General features: G+C 35.4%; 1 protein-coding gene across 1 annotated transcript in view; it reads left to right on the top strand.

The window, feature by feature from the left end:
- Positions 1-20,507, top strand: part of LOC108741434 (discoidin domain-containing receptor 2-like) — a 388,424-nt gene that overhangs the window by 341,033 nt on the left and 26,884 nt on the right. Inside the window, exon 13 of the mRNA XM_025977248.1 lies at positions 19,610-19,722. Within this exon, the coding sequence (XP_025833033.1) occupies positions 19,610-19,722 (113 nt within the window). The remainder of the gene's footprint in view (positions 1-19,609; positions 19,723-20,507) is intronic.

The raw sequence follows: 20,507 nt of genomic DNA, 5'->3' as shown, positions 1-20,507 counted from the left end.
TTCGTTTTCAGCAAGTAGATATCCACACAAGTGGACCTTGTTGGAGCATACGTAATCCTAAAATGTAGCATCGTGCTACAGATGGCGTTTACTGCGCCATTTGTAGTATTTTCTAAAACGCACTGTTAAGACAGCAGGTAAAAGTTGGTCTGTGTTCTGTCGGAGCTGCCTGCGACGCGCTGATGAGATCCAAAAAGAACGAAATCGCGATCCGCGTCTGGCAGTTTCGACAGAATACAGACCACTTATTTCATTGATTATTTATTATTAATTTACGCAACTCAGTAAGGATCCAAAGGACTTAATAGCAAACATTGTTTAATGGCTTTTACTGTTCAAAAAACTATCGCTGTAGTATTTCAGGGTGGATGTACATAGTACATAGTTTTTCTTGAAATTGTGATGATCCCTTCATTTATCGTAGCTTCAGTATTACGGGGTAAAGACGGCAGATAAGAAAGCAGTTAGTGAGAAATGTATTTACCACGCGAATATTTTTGAAAAAATTTAAACAAGAATGGAATACAAAGGGGATAATGTGTCCATCACAGTAATTAACAAAATATCGTTACGATGATTTGGGTAACCAAATACTAGCAATCTTCCTAACTAACGTTTCAAACAGTTTCTTCTACAAAATCTTTATCATCAATATTATGAACGATCTCCTTGTTAAGCGCTAAAAGACAGGTTCCACCCTTTATACATTTCTAGTAATAAGTACAAAAAATAGTATTGTATTCATTTGCCTCGGTCATGCACATTTAACAAACTGTTAAAGAAAAACAAGACCCGATCTCACAAGAACAAGACCAAGGCGAAGACGCGCTGTTGGAAAGCAGAACCAAGACCAAAACTGAAGGTGCCGATTGCTCATTACTAATTATCATTATAATCACTAATTATCTTGAACTTAATCCTCTACACATCCCCTACAATGTATTAATCATATTTCTTTGCGAATATAGAAGTAATCATTATTAAACCTTAAGTTATCCTTACGTGAATCCTTACACCAAACTTTCAAAATTTCCTTCTGCAACACTGACTATACTATACACTTAACATTATAAATAATATTACTATTTCTATCCTATAACTACAATACAAACTAAATCTGCTACTACTTCACCGCATTTTTATTTTTACACCCTTATATCTTGCACACAAACATAAAACTATACATGAACGAAATTTCTTTGCCATTATCTAATATATCTTCCTTAAACCTGCCCTTACTTTCCTAGCGATTCCTCTCCTTTACAATTCAAAAATTATTTCTATTTTTTAAAATTCTCATTAAATGACTTCATTCTCATTCACCAACTAATAACATTCTTCCCATATTCTACCATTCTCACATCCTCCAATACATGTTTTAAGCTCTCTTCTTCTCTTTTACACATCCTATATCTTCTCTCTTCTCCCTTTTTCCAATATTCACAAACCCTACATTCGTTCTCTGCCCTAAATCTTGCTACCACGCTTATTTCTCTCCCTTCTTCTAAATATATATTTCGGCACTTATTCTCCCTGCCGGTCCCTCCATATGATTCCCTTCATACCCACCATACATGTAGATCCCTCTATTTTTCTTAAATCCACTCCCCTAATTATTTCCTTGTATCTATTTCCCCCCTATGTTTCAACTTTTTTCCCTTTCCTACACCATTCCCTCATTTGCTTCGGACTTATTTTGAATCTCTTTAAGGTTCTCTCTCTTTCTCTATCATATATACTTTTTATTTCCATTTCTATTACCTTCCTCCTCCAAATTTATTTTCTTATATCTCCTTCTTCCAGTCTTTCCAATCCCTCCTCGTATGTTAAGGGTAGTAACATTTATTGGTTCTTCCCATATCTTATCTCACTTCTTATTGCATAGTCATATCTTTCTAAATTCAAAACCCATTTTATATATCTTTTGTATAGTACTTCTACCTGTCTTTTTTCTTCCCATCCTGATATTTCCACCCCATTGAACACTATGCTTCTCCCCGATACCTTAAATAATATCATTCTTCTACACTGGTTATCCTTACAGAACTTCTGACCCAAACTTTCCAACATTGCTCTCCCTACATTCATAATATGCAATTCATCCCTGCTGTTGTCATTATAGCTATATCCTGAGTAAGTACACCTTCTCAGTTTTTCAAACTCTATCCCTTTCTTTACTATCCTATCTTTTTCTCCTCCCCCGTTCTTCCTCTCTTTTCCCCAACCTCCATTACCTTCGACATTTCACTGTTTAAGTACCACTTCCTTAACAAATATCTTTCTAGCCTTCCCACTATTCCCTTCAATACTCACAAATTATGCGCTACCAAAACTATACCGTCTGCATAAGAAATATTCCACATCTTACGGATAATTTTAAAATTTTCTATAATCAACAAAAGTCAGAATTGGATGTCTAACTCTACAACTTTTGTTAACAAGATTAGCTCGAGCATCAAACTAAATTTTTTTTAAGTCACTTAAGCCTAAGTTTGTATTATTTTATTTATTTATTACCAAAGTCTGTTATTTTTTGATCATGAAAAGGTTCTGGTCTTTTCTGTCGTGGTCGAATTCTGATTGCAGACATTTCGCCATGTTTAATAGTTGGCATCTTCAATGCTTCACGATATATGATCGGCGGCTGGTCGTGGCGAAACGTCTGCAATCAGAATTCGACCACGGCAGAAAAGCCCTAAGGCTCTTCATCATCAGTTAGACACTGGCCGTGAAAGCCTACGAACTATCTCTTTTCTTATATTCTGCACTCGTATTGATAGTGCAGCTCAGTTTTAAAGTCCACAAAGTAACTATAGCTAAGTCCTTTCCAATTTTGTAAAGTAAGACACTTCTGGTAGCTGTAAAATAATGTTATACAACCGTCGCATCGTGGAAGAAGCAGAGTTATTGGCGTACACATGTATCCAGAGAGTTGCATGTGTATAAACGGCACTTAGCTGATGGACGATAAGTTATCTCGTTTACAGACTTGTTTTATTATTTAAAGACTACATCAAATGATGCATCAAATGCGTTTTCCAACGGTTAACGACAGTTTGTTATTCTCTAAGGAAAATGTAAGTCAGTAAAATTGATAAATTGTATAGCATCAGCATTACCAATGGTAACAATACCTACCTATCAGTTTGTAAAATGTAATTTTATTTTGTGAAAATCAATATAAAAAATTTAACGAGTCACAAAAAGGAGTAAAATAAAATTTTAACTACTTTCCTAATATTGTAAGATTTAACTCGGATGCAAACAATGTATCTTTTTGGCCAAAAAATAGCAAAGCTGAGGTCCTTAATAACTTCAATGTTTGTTATCTAACATGGAAACGCTATTACATAGTTCTAAAATAATTAAGTCAGGGTAAATTTTTGTATTATTCCGTCAAACCAATTACTTAAAGGTGTTTTACGACTTTACATAAGCTGTAAACATCAAACTGTGAAAACAATTAGGTACAGAATCACCATAAGGTCGTCAGTCCTAAGTCTGATTGGACACGCACCTGCACTTTTTCCTATCCTGAGCTAATCTTCGCATTTCCCTAAAACTAGAACATCCCACATCCTTAACTATTTTCGAACAGTAATCTAATCTAGGTCTACCTCTTCTCCTCTTAGCTCCTGTTTCTGCTTCTAATATGTGTCTAACTAGGCCTTCATGCCTGAGAAGTGTTCTATAGTTGAGACAATCAAAATTGACATAGTCCGCAATAAATTGTCTCTGAAAACGGACGTATCTTCTCTCTTGTTTCCACGTGGGACTCTAGTCATTTGCTGGGTTTTGAACACGTCCTTGTTAAATTAGGAAATGCTTCATGTGTAGCACAGACAAAAAGAAAAGAGATAACCGAAAAACAGTAAGCGGTGTAGAGGTTGCTTAGGTTCGCAAGAGACCGGGGTCGGCTTTATAACTGCCTGGTTGGAATTATATCTTCAAACAAACGTCTTTGCATTTCCAAATTCCTGAAAATATTGAACCGATGAATTTAGCTTGTCTGCATCAATTATTCCTTAATGTTATTCCTTTTTTTTATTAGTGTCCGCTGCAATTCCTACTTGGCATCTCTTTTCTGTGTTTACGATATTCCCAATAACGTCTGTCGTGAGCAACCGCTCTAGTCTAGTCAGCAAGTTAAAAGAAGAAAGTAAAAGACAGTTTTATTTGGGACTATGCCATATTTGAACGTCCTAACTATACTAACTTATCTCGCCTAGTTCTCATTGACTTCTGACCTCTATTCTCCTAATTCTTTCTAATTAGGTACATAATTACTTATTGAAGTTTCTTTAAACTGTATAAAAGCATGTTTATATATTTAATGTAGCACATAAGTATTTTTTAAATACTTTCTTTCTTTTAGTACGATTTCAACGCATTTTTTGAAATATTAACAAAGAGAAAACAGTTGGAGATCGTTACAAATAATAGATACTCAGTGGAATGGTTTTCAGTTTTCAATTTTACTTAAGTGAACAGCTCTTTACACTAAAAGTAACCTAAAAGTTACAAAGCTCTTAAAAATGCTAGCAACGGAATAAAAAAAAAGCGAATATTGGAACGTAAAATATTCTTTTGCATATAACGCGGTACCTTTCCGTGGTTTACGACGGGAATAAGTGCCACGTTCTTTAAAGAAACACCTTTAACACAAATAAAAATTTAGAATTCATGGGCTTTGTAACGGCAAAGAACCTTTATAAAGTTTGGAATGAGTGCGCTTGCCAAGTTGTTAAAAGATTTTATTTGGCATGTAAATGCCTGCTAACTAAATAGCCGGAACAATAAAAAAAGAGGCTAAAAATCCTAAAGGAAAATGTGAAAGGGAGGTCCTAGTTACACTTTTAACCACTAGACGTTGTGACCAAAATGGTCAGTTCTCAATAACACCACATTTTAAACGATTCTGAATTGAACTACATTTGCTTCTGTTTACTCTTGTTATTGCTTCTTCCCATACCTTCCCACATTTTGTCTCATTTCTTATTATGTAGTCTGGAGTTTTTCTTTCTGATTTCAAAACCCATTTTATATATCTTTTGTACAGTACTACTTAGTCTGGAGTTTTTCTTTCTGATTTCAAAACCCATTTTATATATCTTTTGTACAGTACTTCTACCTGTCTTTCTTCTTCCCATCCCTATATTTCCACCCCATAGAACATTGCCCTCCTTTTAGCAGCTTGATTCATAATATGCAACTCATCCCTGTTGTTTTCACTATAGCTTTATCCTGAGTAAGTATACCTTCTCATCTTTTATATCTGCCCCTTTCCATAATATCCTACCTTTTTATCCTCCCCTTCTTTCTAACGTTTCGCTACCACGAGAGGAGAGCGTCTTCAGAGGTCTCTTTTTTTCGTGGAAGAGGGTGTGTGTGTGTGTGTGTGTGTGTGTGTGTGTGTGTGTGTGTGTGTGNTGTGTGTGTGTGTGCGCGCGTGCGCGCGCGCGTGTGCCTATTTCGTATTGACTTCCATAGCACCCTCTGTTCTGCTACTCTTTCTAATACCTCCTCATTCATCACCTTCTCTGTCCAACGGTATCCTTATCATTCGCCTACAACACCACATTTCGATCTGACTTTCTACATAGCGAAAATGGGTAACTTTTAATTTTTCGACTATTATCTTTATACTCACCCTTTCCCTGTTTGTTTTTCCCTAGCATACCAACATTTTTGTTTTACTTAAATTCATTTTTATACCATAATATTTGAATAATGTAGGAAATTTAATAGATCTCCATCTACTAATCATTGATTTGTTATAGGTATTATTGTTTTTAATCATATTTGACACACATATACTATTAGCATTGGTACCTTGTAACGTTTAACCCTTAAGGGCTGCATATTCAATTTCATACATTTAATATTTGAGCTTTGACATGTATTATCATATAAAACAATAAGATCAGTGAAACAATAAAACTCACAATCAGAATGGTTCGTGCCAGGACATAATTTTACCTAGTTTACGTTCGACCATTGTCATCGTTCTCATTATGAAACGCCCAGTTTCCGCCGACCGTTTGCCACAAAAGACCCGAAGGATATTAAATTTTAACGGTCTTTCAAAATCTCAAAACAGGATCAATATAAATTGTTTGTTAACTTTTGACGTATATGATTGTTTATATTCGTCACCCACGTTTTTCTAAGCGACAGTCGTAACGTAATCTTTTGGACTTCGGTTTTCAAGTAAAATACACCCCTTGTGGGTCGCTTGCATTGGATGTTCAATTACAAGTTTTTCTAAAAAGTTCGCTCCTACCATGTAGCAGTTGTATTATCCCACTTGGTACGTAATATATCACCTTGTATTAGTCTTGCAACAGACCTCTGCTTTCGTTTCCGTAATTACGGAAGTTCCGCATACATTTGCACATCCGCATCTACATCTGGGTCTGCATTATTACAGCGGAAGCTTATCGGAACTTAACAAAATCTTCTTTCTCGTCTGTTTGAAAATCAGTATATTGGAACAGTAAAACAAGTCGTAAAAATTTGTTATTTTTACCTGTTGGCTGAACTTGGCCGTTTTCAAAATACAATTTAAATGGGATTGCTTGTTGCAAAGCTGCATATTGCGCAAGTATCTACTCCAGCTTTTAGCGGTCCCTCCGTAACATTGTAAACGTATTTTTATCAACCGTTTATGTTTATCAAGTACCTATTAGCGTCAATGCAACGTTATAGCCGGCAAATTTTANAATTATGCATCAATTGCCTCCCAACGGCTAAAACTAATAAAGTTTTTCTAGATGACTGCACCAAAAAGCTATACGCACACGAATTTTCAAACATTGAATTTGTTAAGGTAGTGGGAAACCATTTTAAAATTATATTCATAACTGATATGTGTTTTCTTTCTGAAATTATTTTATCTTTAATTTACTGAAGTACTGAAGTGCACTATAAATATATATTTATTTTCGATAAATAAAATCGGTAAGTAGTCGTTAACTTAATTATCGGAGTTGATATGAACGGGAGGGAACCCGGCTAGTACCCGGGAGGGAATTCGACATCTATATTTTAACCAAAACTACCTGCGGGAGGGAATTCGGCATCACCGGTTAGTCCAAGCCTTTCTCAAGGTAGATTATTAAGTTATTTAATTACATCAGACAGAGACATTGAAAGTCGCTTGTAAAATCACTTGTTAACCACATCGATAAAAACTTATATTTTGATAGGGATTTAGACCAAAAAGGAGAGACGTCGGTTGGCGATTAAATGACAAATAAATAACATTTTACTCCTTTTGCCTGCTGTTTAGGGTTCCTTACGTCCGAATAGAAAACGGAACCGTTATAGGACCACTCGCGTGTCTGTTTATCCGTCTGTCACAGTCAATTTGTTCCTAATCTGCTAGACCCGACCATCTCTGTCTTAGTGTATTGGCCTTGCTTATTCAGTCTTGGTCTTGCTCAAATACCTCTAGTCTTGGTATTTATCTTAGTCTTGGTATTGCCTATATAGTGATGAGTACTTTTTTTTAACCTTTTGGTCGAGAAATACTTTATGTAAAGCCTGAAAAGGAGGCAACCCTAGTCACGAACACTGCATTAAAGAATAATCTAAAATCATTATACTTCCGCATCAGTTTCCGGTTCCGCAAAAATTTACTATTTGCTTCTGTTTCTGCTGTGAAGGCTTCTGCTTGTACCATCACAACATTAGTATATTGGGTCATTTTGTTATTTTATACCAAACAAACCATGACAATCGCAATACATTTCCAATTACTGCCGTATGTATAGTCATATTGATAATGAAGTTCTGCTACAGTTCCTTTATAATGCGCGTTTTAACATAATGTGCCAGCCAAAGGCTTCTCTTGTGTGTTTACGTGTACGTAAATGCATACATCACAATCCAATTGGAATAGATATTGCATCATGTTTAACAGGAAAGGCTTTAGATATGTATATATGTACACGTGTTCGCTCTAATGACCCTTAATGGAACAATTACTTTGATGTTCTCGCTCTGCAATTTGCCTTTGTGGTCCTTACATGAAAAAATAGAGTATTCTGGATCAATTTAGTAAAACCCCTAAATGTTTCTACTATGCTAAAGTTCAGATAATGTATATTTTAAGGTATTTTGTAGAATTTAGTTAAATTTGCATCCTTCTAATAAAACACGTATCAGAATTATTGTTCTATAGACATAAGTACCAAATGTTTCATAAACACTACATTATTAACTGTATTAAATCTGTCATAGACCCACTTTCGTTTAGTCGCAATTATTAATTAAGGTAATCTTGTCGTATTTAAGTAGTAGCAAAGAAGCATGCCGGTCTAAATATCTGTTCGGATGTATATTTGGTTGCATATACACATATTCTAATTCAAATCACATATATTACCGCTAAATTCGGGTATATACTTGGTTGCATATTCATACGTCAAGAAAATGTCGCGAAAATTTTTGGGAGCTGTACTATACTTCGTTTAGTTTCTGTAGTGATGTGACCTTCAGTTTGACCGGCGCAAAGTAGAAAAGAACAGCACTAAGCCAGAAAAGGAAGAAAACAACTCTCGGCCAAACTTTTAACCGGTGAGGAGCGTATAATCCGTACAGTACTGCACGGAAAAATTGACCATTTTATCCACTACAATTGCATTGCTCAAATGTGCCGTTATTGGTACCATTGACTACTGAAAATATCAACGAGATGTTTATTTATATTTGAAGACATATTAAAGGCTTTAACGCTTGTTTTCGACTCGCACAACTATTCATTGTAATGAAAAGTATGTTTAATGAACAAGAGTCGAGAATATAATGAGCTTTTTTCTCTCTAAAAAATACCACAAACGGCGCTGTAAACGCCATCTGTAGTACGATGCTACATTTTAGGATTACGTATGATCCAAGAAGGTCCATTTAAATATATGGATATCTACCTGCTGAAACGAATCCCGGCGTAACTAACCTCAACGTGATAGGCACGTTACCATAATCGAATAAAATAATTCGAAGTGGTCTGTATTCTGTCGAAACTGCCAGACGCNGATTCTGTATTTTGTTGATTTATTAATTTTTAGTCATTGATGTTGCAATCAGGTCTTTCTTGGATATTGTTGCTCTTGTAAAAATATTTTATCCGACCGAAACCGTATTTAAAGCGGATCTATAAAATACATATATACCTAATGGGAATCAAACCTTTACTAACCATAAACTAAACATGAAAAGGTATAAAAAAGTAGGTTATGGTAAGTTTAGGTTGCCCTTATCTGAAATTTAATCTCAGAATGTATTTCGGAGTTTTTCTAAAGGAATTGACCAAATTGAAGATGTCCAATGTCCTATAATATTGTCGATACGTACCTATGTTGAAATAATTTAATATTTTCTTTTCTGTATTAGCAAACATTTTATAAATTTGGGTATTTCGTAATGTATTATTAAATTGTACTACAAAGAGAAAAGAAGCATGCGAGAATAAGGAACTGCTAATACGTCAAAATTTATTCAGATTGCAAAATCCATATAGTAATATACTGTCTATGCTTTTAAGTTTTTTTTTTTAATTCTGTTACCTTTATAACAACCTTGTTAAAAATAACATTGAATTATTGTAATTATCCATGTAACGTTGATCTTTAAGTAATTTATAGATCTCTTCAAAACAACTTTCTTATTTTTTTTTTAATACGGATGACTTCATGGACGATATGGGTATTCAAAAACTTTATAGCCAATGATTTTTTAATACCCAAAATAATATGACGGGAATAGGTTAGATATCATGTTTAAAGAATTTTGATGATTTTAAGGCGTATGAAGATTACCGAAAAATTACGTAGTTTGATGATAGTAACTAAGAAGTAAAATAGTATAGGTGAGAGGAAATAGTTGCATTAAAATTGTGTGTAGTAATAATTTTGAAACATCGATATTCAACGAAATTACAAAATATCTACGCTATTAATTAGTTAATACTGTGTTGCAACGTTAAGTAAACTTTATTTAGTATTCACGTCATATGCCTACCTTAATTCTACGCTAAACAAGCCAGTAATTCGTTTAAAAAAAAAAAAAAGAGTTAAAATCCAATACAATAAGTGTATTTAAAAGTCGAAAATGAAAGTTGTTTCCATGCCTATTTAATCCTACACAGGTAAGGCAAAATGATTACTGAACATAGAAAATTCCAGAGATGTGATTTATTTGAAATACTTGCATTTAAAATGCAAATACAAAATAAAAAATACCTATTTTTATCTTGCATTTAAATACTTTTTTTAAAAAAGTATTTTGTATTTTTAGTAGAATGAAGATTCGGGCTATAGGGCCGTGGTCTAAGTGATCTATTGTGTCCAGACGTTTCGTCAGCTACTGCGGCTGACGTCTGGATTCCGGCCGTGAAAGCCTTTGTTCTTATATTATTTTGTGTTTTATTCAAATTACTTTTCCAAACGTATTTTCTATTTGTAAAATGCCAGTATCACCAAACCAACAATATATAAAATGATGAATGAATGTTGCTCACATTGGCCATTAAAGGTATAAGAAGCTTAAAAAGGGAACAAAGAGACATTCCATTAATGCCTTCTAATTCTTTAACTGAAAAGAACCCAAGAAATTCTAAACTCCTTGGAAGTGGGTGATCTAAAATGTTGGATCGATATTATTTTCCAGGTTCAATGTCATTGTCCATGGAATTTTGCAGTTTCAAACTGACATCAGCATCTGCTAAATCACCAGTTATCGTACCTTTAGCAAGGAACTACGAAATTCTATGAATTACGACAAAGTAGCCCTCAAAAAAATATCGAATTGATATACCTACGCCAGCTGTGTAAAACTGAAAACTAGAAGACATTCTGATGTGCCTATAAATAGATACGTGTAATCCAAAATTCTTAGAAAACAATTCGAAAAACTTAATTTAGTAGATGAACCCAAAGCTAAAGCTAAAGAAACTATAGATTCCATTTCTTTCTCTTATTACAATGTGCAACAGGTCAGAAACAAAATGGGGTTGTAAATAGTTTGATATAAATTGATTGATGTTGATTTGACATCAGTAAAATTATTTGCAACCCTTTCCAATTAAAACGGGTGACAAAGGCAAATAAGGAAGCACGTAGAAGAATTATTTGTTGCTGAACTGAAGTAACTGTAACATAAAAATAGAAAAACTATATCTCAATCACTTCAAAAAAATATATAAATCGTACTCAATCTTCGCAGCTGGTGATATAGTGCAAACACCACTATTAGTCCAGAAAAACTTCAATATTTAAAAAGTGAGCAAATACCNTCCGCGCTCTCGCTTGCACTTCAAGCCTTAAATGGAACGCCTCAGAGCGAGGTAACGCCGCATGAGTCATGTTTTTTCGTGCGTGTAGCCGGCTCCATCGAATTATAAGACGTTGTCAAGTCAAAAACCATTTTCCAATTCTGTACCTTCTTCATATAATAAGAAAGATACACTATTTTTGGGTAATTGGTATACAGGGTGTTTTTGAAATAAGTAGCAAACGTTGGTGGATGTTAACTAAGAAGGAAAAGCAGTATTTAGCTGCTTTATTTAGAGAAGTTTTGACGTCTTGGCCGAATTAACATATAGGTAGAATTAAAAATTTTTCAATTGACCCTGCCTGGCGAAGGAGGCTTACTTTAGCTAGTTCATCATGGAGCTTGATAGTAATTATCATCACAAGGATGCACCAATAATTTCGAGACAAGTTTGTTTAAAATTCAGTAATTGACTGTACAGTTTTAGACAGAAGTGCAAACCCCAAGAAAAATTCACAAAATCATTAGTACAGACAGTTCCAAATCAACTCTGTGAAAATCCTTAGATGACTAAAATTCCAAGAGCCCTTACGAGTACTTCCCAGTCACCTCATATGTTATTACATACCTATCACATTCGATATGTGTTTGAAATTGTTTAATGGACGCATTTGTTTGGTGTTTGCAATGCTATTTGGGATCTGACATTTATGATAGGCATAAAATCGTGTTTTTTTAATGTATTTAACCCATTTGTCGTATATATTGTCGACCGCATTTCTATTCCGCTCTTTTACTTTGCGTTCCCTTCGACTTTTTAAAAGCACACTAAAAGCTCCGCATGACAGCCAACTCCATCTGTCACTCAATCTTGAAATGTTCCAAGCAGAGGGTTCCCTTGTTCGCCTTCTTGTCAACATGAATTACTCTTTTAACTGATTGCCAACGAGAGCACGACAAAGATTTTTTAAAGAAACCGTTTCTTTTTCCTCTCATTATTTCTTCATCGTTGTGGTATGAGCACAATTAAACGGATGAAAGTTAAAAAACGAAAAATTTGTTTTGGATATTCACCACAACAAATTGTATGGGCATGTAATTGTCAAAAACGATGTAACAATGTCAAAATTTCACAAGATATATTATAGTTAATTTACACTAATGTTACCTATGAAGATTTAGAAAACAAAAATGATTCTAGTGTAAAAGAAATGGTGGAAAATCTACCCCATTGGGACACCACTTAAGGAGACATTTGTCTTCTTTATTTTTTATTTGTTGCATAAAGAAAGCAATCTCTGGAACTAGTGAACCAATTCCAGAGATGTGATTTATTTGAAATACTTGCATTTAAAATGCAAATACAAAATAAAAAATACCTATTTTTATCTTGCATTTAAATACTTTTTTTAAAAAAGCATTTTGTATTTTATTTAAAATATATTTCCAAATGTATTTTGTATTTGTAAAATGCAAAATACATTTTTGCNAAAACGAATCCCGGCGTAGCCAACCTCAACGTGATAGGCACGTTAGCTTAATCGAATAAAATAATTCGAAGTGGTCTGTATTCTGTCGAAACTGCCAGACGCGGATCGCGATTTCGATCTTTTTGGATCTCATCAGCGCGTCGCAGGCAGCTCCGACAGAACACAGACCAACTTTTACCTGCTGTCTTAACAGTGCGTTTTAGAAAATACTGTGGACCTTGTTGGAGCATACGTAATCCTAAAATGTAGCATCGGGCTACAGATGGCGTTTACTGCGCCATTGGTAGTATTTTCTAAAACGCACTGTTAAGACAGCAAATAAAAGTTGGTCTGTGTTCTGTCGGAACTGCCTGCGACGCGCTGATGTGATCTAAAAATATCGAAATCGCGATCCGCGTCTGGCAGTTTTGACAGAATACAGACCACTTCGAATTATTTTATAATATTACTATTGTCAGGATAACAAACAATTTCTGTAAATATGTGCTATTTTTTTTAATGATTCCTGTTTTCTATCGTTTCAATCCTCTTTTTAAAAAAAAAAAAACTTGTGTCAATCAGTGAGAAATGCACACCTGACAGGTCACAGATTACCTTCGTATCAATAGCTTATTCTGTATGACCTTTCTCAAAACAACATAATGTAGCAAAGTTTAAAACACTGTATTCAACGTATAAAATTTTTACACTCCATCGTGTCCGAAGTAAGGGGTTGGTCTACTAGAGACAGTTTAAGACGGTATTTCGTTCGTTTGCAGGAACCATTCTCGCCAAGTTTTCATGTTCCTAGCGAGCACAATATTCTCAAGGCGTAGTTTTTAAAGTAGCAGGTGTCTTTCGACTTCAATAGAATTTCGCATGTAAGTCCCCCGAATGGGGAACATAGTCTGGCGTGTACACAGATATACACGTACATGCCGGGATGGGTTATTGCACTGCGGTAGGGTCAATAAAGAAATGGAACGACTGCTGCAACGACTTCATCCCTTAGAGTAATCTGTAGCGTTTGTTAAACTACACGACCAACTCTGGTTACTTCTTCCATTCCAGTCAATATAGACGAATTTCTCTTTTATCGCAGAAAGTATAAATAGCAATAACGGGAACCATTGCAATCGAATCCCACATGACTTATGGAAACGGAATGTTCTAAATTCGACACTATCAAATTAATGAAAATGGAGACCAGATGAAAAATAAAGAACAAGTATGACTCGCTCCTTGAGGGTTCTGTGCTGTTATACGAAGTCGATTTAAAAAGTATCGTCAATTTTCTGTTTTTTCAAAAACTATTTATTCATTCATGAATATCTATTTTGTCCACTTCAAAGCAATCCCCACCAGATATTATACACTTGTGTCAACGTTGTTCTCAATCCTCGAAGCACTTCAAAAAGTTATTTTTTGTGATCTTGTTCAGCTCCTCATTCGATGCCGTCTTTATCTCCTCAATCGTAATATATGTAATGTAATGTGTTCTTACACGGGTCTCTTTAGTTTTGAGAACAACAAAAAGTCACAGGGGGCCAGATCTGGGAAATACGGTGGCTCCGACATTATTACTGTGTTGTTTTTGGCCAAAAATTCGCGCACAAGCAACGATGTGTGAGCACGGGCGTTATCATGATGCAAAAGCCAATTTTTGTTCTTCCACAAATCCGGGCTTTTCTGGCGGACTACTTCGCGCAAATTGCGCATAACTTGCAGGTAATATTCCTTATTGACCGTTCTTCCCTGTGGCAAGAACTCATGATGCACCACGCCCCTGCAATCGAAGAAAACTGTAAGCAACTTGCATCGTTTTTTTCGGTCTTGGCTCGTGCGGCACTTTTTATTGGGATGATCAAGCTTTGGTTTTCACGTCATTATCATAAATCCATGATTCGTCACCAGTTATGACCCTCTGGACAAATTTGGGTCGTCGTTAATGCGATACTGTTTTTGGTCGAGCAATTTTAGTATGAATTTCGCAGCGACCCGCCTCATGCCCAAATCATTAGTAAAAATCAAATGGCAGGAGCCAAAAAATCACTCTATTGGTTCTGCCAGATGGTTCATTTGAGATTATCACAAGGGGTATTTTCCGGTGGTGTTTTAAGGGGACGTTTTCCACTTACATTGCTAGTTTTTCGGCTAGTTACCCGTATATTCATTTCTGTAAAATTTCCATATGCCCCATCTCGGAAAAGCAGTTGATTTTTTATTCATTCATGAAGACGGTCCTACAACAATCAAATTTTAAGCTTTATGAATTTCTAAGGAAAACTCTATCGTTACCCGAGATAAAAATGTTCAGTCTCTCAGAGTCTCTGAAAGCGAGACTCGAGTTTCCGTCTCTCATCGAGTTTCTTTGGTGTCACCGAGAGAGACTGTCAAAAAAAATGTTTAGCGTCTCTGAACGGAGACTCGAGTCGCTCATAGAGAGATCCTCATTTCGTATCCAGTCTCTGAACGAGAGACTCGAGTCTCTCAGTTTTTCAGTTTTATTCATTCAGTCTCTCTGTGGGAGACTCGAATCTTTGAATTAACAATTTTATCGTTCGAGTCTCTCATACAGAGACTGTGAGAGATCTATAAAAACACCTAGGCAATAACTGAGAGACTGTGAAAGACTGTGAGAGACGCTCTCAGAGACGCTGAAAGACTCTGAGAGACTAGAGAGAGACTGAAAATTTTTGTCTAGGGTAGTATTTATTGATTTTTAAGATTCCGTTCTTGTAAATAAAAATCCAAATACGGCTATGAGCCGTCGATCCAATAACTTTGTCTTAAACAGCACAAGTTACATAATGATCTTTAAATCTCCACATTTTATTCCATATATTTTCGACCACTTATCATGCAACATCCCATGTAGGTACACATTTTCATTCTCCAACAACGAGGTTGTTTAAGCGGAAAACAAAAAATTTGAATAAAAACAACTCTTCCATATGAGTTCACCTACATACCTACACAGATACTATTTGCCATCGGCAATAAATAAAATGCTGGTGCTCAAAGCTTGTAAATATTCGGCTATTGCATACGTCGTGCATTCAAATACAGTCATTTATAAATATAAAAATGTATTGAACGATTCTGAAACGTGTACGAACGTATGCGCTTAAACTTTATGTGTATTCGCTATAAGTAGGTACGTATACATATACTATATCATAGGTAGGTATACACATACACATGTGTGTGTATAAGTAAGTCAGTGCGTGCGGAACTTTTTTCGCGTCTTCATAAATATTGACTCGCGAGGTTGTGCACATAAAGAAACCGTTCCAATTTAAGTCCTCAGAGACGTTTCTGAATATTCCAATTTCATATCGAAATAACTGTGCGAAACGAAGTTTATTTGCTTTTATGATATAGAGCGTGGAAAATACTTGTAGATGTATCTGAATTTAGTATTTATATACGAGAAGCTCTAAAGGAAAATAATCAAAATAAACAGGAACGCCAAGCCATTTTCTTTGCCTCATAAGTACATCGAAGCGGCAATCTGCGTAATAAACGAACCAATGTTAACACTTAAGTATCTGACGGTTTCTTGCTCTAAATAAAGTCTAAAAGGATGTTGAGAAAACGCAGACGTGTCGTTAATACGAATTGGGGGTGTGTGTTTTGTCTTTTAATGGTCATTTTGCTGGCGGTTTTTTCTCTATCAAACAGATTCCAAAGCCGTTTCCTTTCATCTTCCGGAAAACAAAATCTAGGTTGTTATTAAAGATCTTGATGCGTTAACGGGTTTTTAAGTTCTCGTAACACGCTAATCCGCCTCACCACCTTGCATCTCTGCAACTCTCGACTTCATTTCTCTTGACATTATTCATTACAATTATTGATTTCGCCTTTTAAACGATTGCTAATTGTCCGACTGACACAGTAGGTAAGTAGGTGCTTGCAGTTTTAAATAAACTTTAGATGTACCAACTTTGTACCAGTGACTTGAATATGAATGTATGGATACTATGTCACACGACCATCTCTGTCTTAGTGTATTGGCCTTGCTTATTCAGTCTTGGTCTTGCTCAAATACCTCTAGTCTTGGTATTTATCTTAGTCTTGGTATTGCCTATATAGTAGAATGAAGATTCCGGTCATAGGGCCGTGGTCTAAGTGAACTATTCTGTCCAGACGTTTCGTAGACGTTCACGTTGTCAACGCAGCGCTACCACTGGGGATGTCAGCCGCAGTAGCCGACGAAACGTCTGGCCCTACAGCCCGAATCTTCATTCTACTATGGATTCTGGCCTTGAAAGCCTTTGTTCTTATATTGCTTATGTAGTCTCGGTTTTCGTCTTGGTTTTACATGTTTAGTCTTGACCTTGTTCATGAATCTGTCTCTCATACATAAGATCTTAGTGGTATCGATAGTTGTAAGAGTTATGAAAACTCAAGAACATAGACACTCTGTCTCCAATGCATGAATTGGTCCTTCCTCCAACGTCAAAGAAGTAAAAATATCGAAAAAGAAAATAGTTTGTCTCTATATTTCAACCATGTGTTATCCAGTCACAGGAACAAAGAAGACTAACATCGAGGACATTCTTGTAAATCCTTTTTCAAACAGTGCTAAAGGTGTTAAAATCTAGTAAAGAAAACTGAAAGTTTCGAATACAGGTGGGATTATTGATAGTGGAGTCAAAAGATGTTTGGAATATTGAAGTGTTTATTAACGACATAAAAAAATATTGCAATGATACATGAAATTGTACAGAACCGAGCTCCCACAACTGGTTGTCTTCAAGAACTGATTCAACTCTGACTGCGACTAGCTGCCAAGCTCTTAAATAAGACTCAAAAAAGTTTTAACCTAGCAGATGATTCAGGAATTTCTCGTAAAACATTTTTGTTGCTTATCCTAAGAATACTTAGGGTCTAGACTCTTAAAATTACAAACTAATTCTAAATTGTCCTAAGCCTGTTATAAACTAAAGCCACACGTTTCACCGATACTACATACANTTCCTTGGATCACTTAGGCAAATGCTGAGGCAGTAATATTCCACAGATAATCTTTCATTCTCTTCTGTCTTCATTTCGTCCGTCTCATCTTTCTCACCCGAACCACCACCCACCCATTCCCACGATTCCTGAAAGCAAGCTGAAGAGGGCCTTCTGCCCTACCTTCCGGCATAGTCCGGAGGGACTGCCCGCCCACCAACATTACTGGCTGGTGGGAATGAAACAGCCAAAAGTTAAAAAAAAAAGTTTTAACCTAGCAGATGATTCGGGAATTTCTTGTACAACATTTTTGTTGCTTATCCTAACAATACTTACGCTCTAGACTCTTAAAATTACAAACTATTTCTAAATTGTCCTAAGTCTGTTATAAACTAAACCCACACGTTTCACCGATACTTCATAAATAAATTTTTTGTTTCAAAAAAAGGATTTATTAAAGTTGCCTCAAATAATTTAACTCACAAATCCACTGGAAGTAATAATTTTTCGTTTAGTCTTCCTCGGTCTTAGTCTTGATATTTTCAATATAAGTACAGTCTTAGTCTTTAATTTACGTAAGACCAAAACTAGTCTGACAAGACATAGTTTTTACTTACGCATTAGCGTCTCAATTATTGGTAATTTTATTAAAAACCACTTTCTTTTGTGTGAAGAAAAGCTATGGGAACCTTACCGATCTTTTATTCAACAATGATGTCAAAATTATGCCAGACGAATCCACCAATCTTTACGTTCATGTTCTATCATCTCTTTTTCTTCTTTATGGTCGCATGTTAAACGACTTATGCTAACAAAAAGTATTTTGTACCCTTATTTCGGCAGATATTTACTTCGGGTTCCTTTGTTTTGTTGTTACAAAAAGTATGTATCTCATTTATTTGTCGTTTTTATGTTATCGATCGTGGTTAAAGACCCCTGCGATATTGAACTCGTTTTTCAACCCTTTCTACCCACCATAAGTAATGCGATTCGACGTTAAGTGCTTTATTTTGATATTGGAAATAAATTTCCGCTATGTGAGAGGATTTTGCACGTTCGAAAATGACCGACACTTTTGAATTTCCGGACCATCAGTAAACAGGTACCTACACGTGGATCTACTTATACATGGAACATCTCTGTTCCAGCAAAATACCATTTAAATTAATGAAATGCCAAAATATATGTACCTACATAAATGTACGTACACTGACTATAGATCCATATTAGACTAAATAATTCCAACGAAGTTAGCACATTCCATTGAGAATTTCCGGAATATTTTAATGAATAACATTTCGAAATTAATTTTGTTAGATAGAATTGTTTCAAATGCTTTTCTCCCTATTATTTGTTGTATTACTTAATGGAGGGACAGTAATCATTCACTCTCTTCTGTCTTCATTTCGTCCGTTTCATTATTCTCATCCCAACCACCAAATACACTCTCATTCACACGATTCCCAAAAGGAGGCGTACAGGATACAAGCATCCTTACGTGGTTTGTTTTGGGTATATGTACATATGCGGTTAGTATAGATAGACAAACCTTCATTCCCTATTTTATCCCTTTCATATTTTATTTTCGCAACAAAAAGTAGCTTATATGTTTCTCATAGGTCCCACCTATCTCTGTACCAAAATTAATGAAAATTGGTTTCGCGGTTTAAGCGTGAAAACGTAACAGACAGTCTTACTAGAACTGTTTCAATGAAAGCGACCAGAGTTCCAAATTCAACATTGGGAGAGATAGTACAAAGGATAGACAGACTTACTTTTTGACATTTATAATATTACACGAAAATGTGCCGAACAATTTTTGTCCAAATCTGTCCGGTTTGTAAAAGAATGTCCCGTATATTAAATAAAAACCCTTAACGTTCTTACCCACTTTATAATTGTTTCAGGTCCACCTTTGTGAAGCGGATGGTCTTCCCGACTTTAATGGAGGATCATCATTTCATAAAAAGCAGTTAGTAATCGTCAAAAGCCTCTGGAGAGGCTGTAAAGAAGTCGAAAGGTAAGTTAATTTAAATTTTTCTAACTTACAATTAAGTATATTTTACTAATTTGTACCCCGATAGTGGGTATATCTAACCTCCTAATGCCACCAAAAGTTGTAGATTACTTATATATTTTACCGGAAATGTATGAAGTCTAGAATTCGCAGAATGAGGGGGGGGTAAGAAAAGAAAATAAAAGTACGAATTTTTTTTTCCTTTTCAATATATTCACCTGCTATCCTTATTATCTGTACATTTTTCCGATCTTTCAATTAACTTTCGAAAAAAAATGTTTTGTCTTTGTCTGAAAAATATGCAGAAATTGCATTCTTCACTTCTTCGTCGCTTGAAAATTTCTTCCCACGAAGACCTTTTTTCAAGTTTTGGAATAAATAATAATCGCTGGGAGCTAGGTCAGGACTGTAGGGTGGATGAGTTAAAATATCGAAGCCTACCTTCTGCTGCAATTTTCATCTTCTTTTTTCTTTAACTACTTCCTTTAAGGATTGAAGCATGGTATTCTTCAGTTATGGAGACACCTTTATCTTTGTAATTGATCAAAGGATCTCATCTGAATCCCAAAGATTGTCGCCATAATTTTCCCAGTCGACTGTGACACCTTAAACTTCTTGTGGGTGGTGTGCCTTTTTTATGCCACTGCATGGAGTCCTGTTTGAACTCAGGTTCATAATGATGTACAGAAGTTTCGTTCCCAGTTATAATTCGAGTCAGTACTCCATCTATATCTTTACTATAGAGGTCCAGCTCCACACGCTGTTGTTTTTAAAGCGAAGTAAGCATT

The sequence above is a fragment of the Agrilus planipennis genome, unplaced genomic scaffold, assembly GCF_000699045.2.
Source record: "Agrilus planipennis isolate EAB-ADULT unplaced genomic scaffold, Apla_2.0 scaffold24, whole genome shotgun sequence".
NCBI classification, from domain to species: Eukaryota; Metazoa; Arthropoda; class Insecta; order Coleoptera; family Buprestidae; genus Agrilus; species Agrilus planipennis.
Note: the sequence above shows the minus strand (reverse complement) of the source record. Positions and strands in the feature narration are given on the sequence as shown.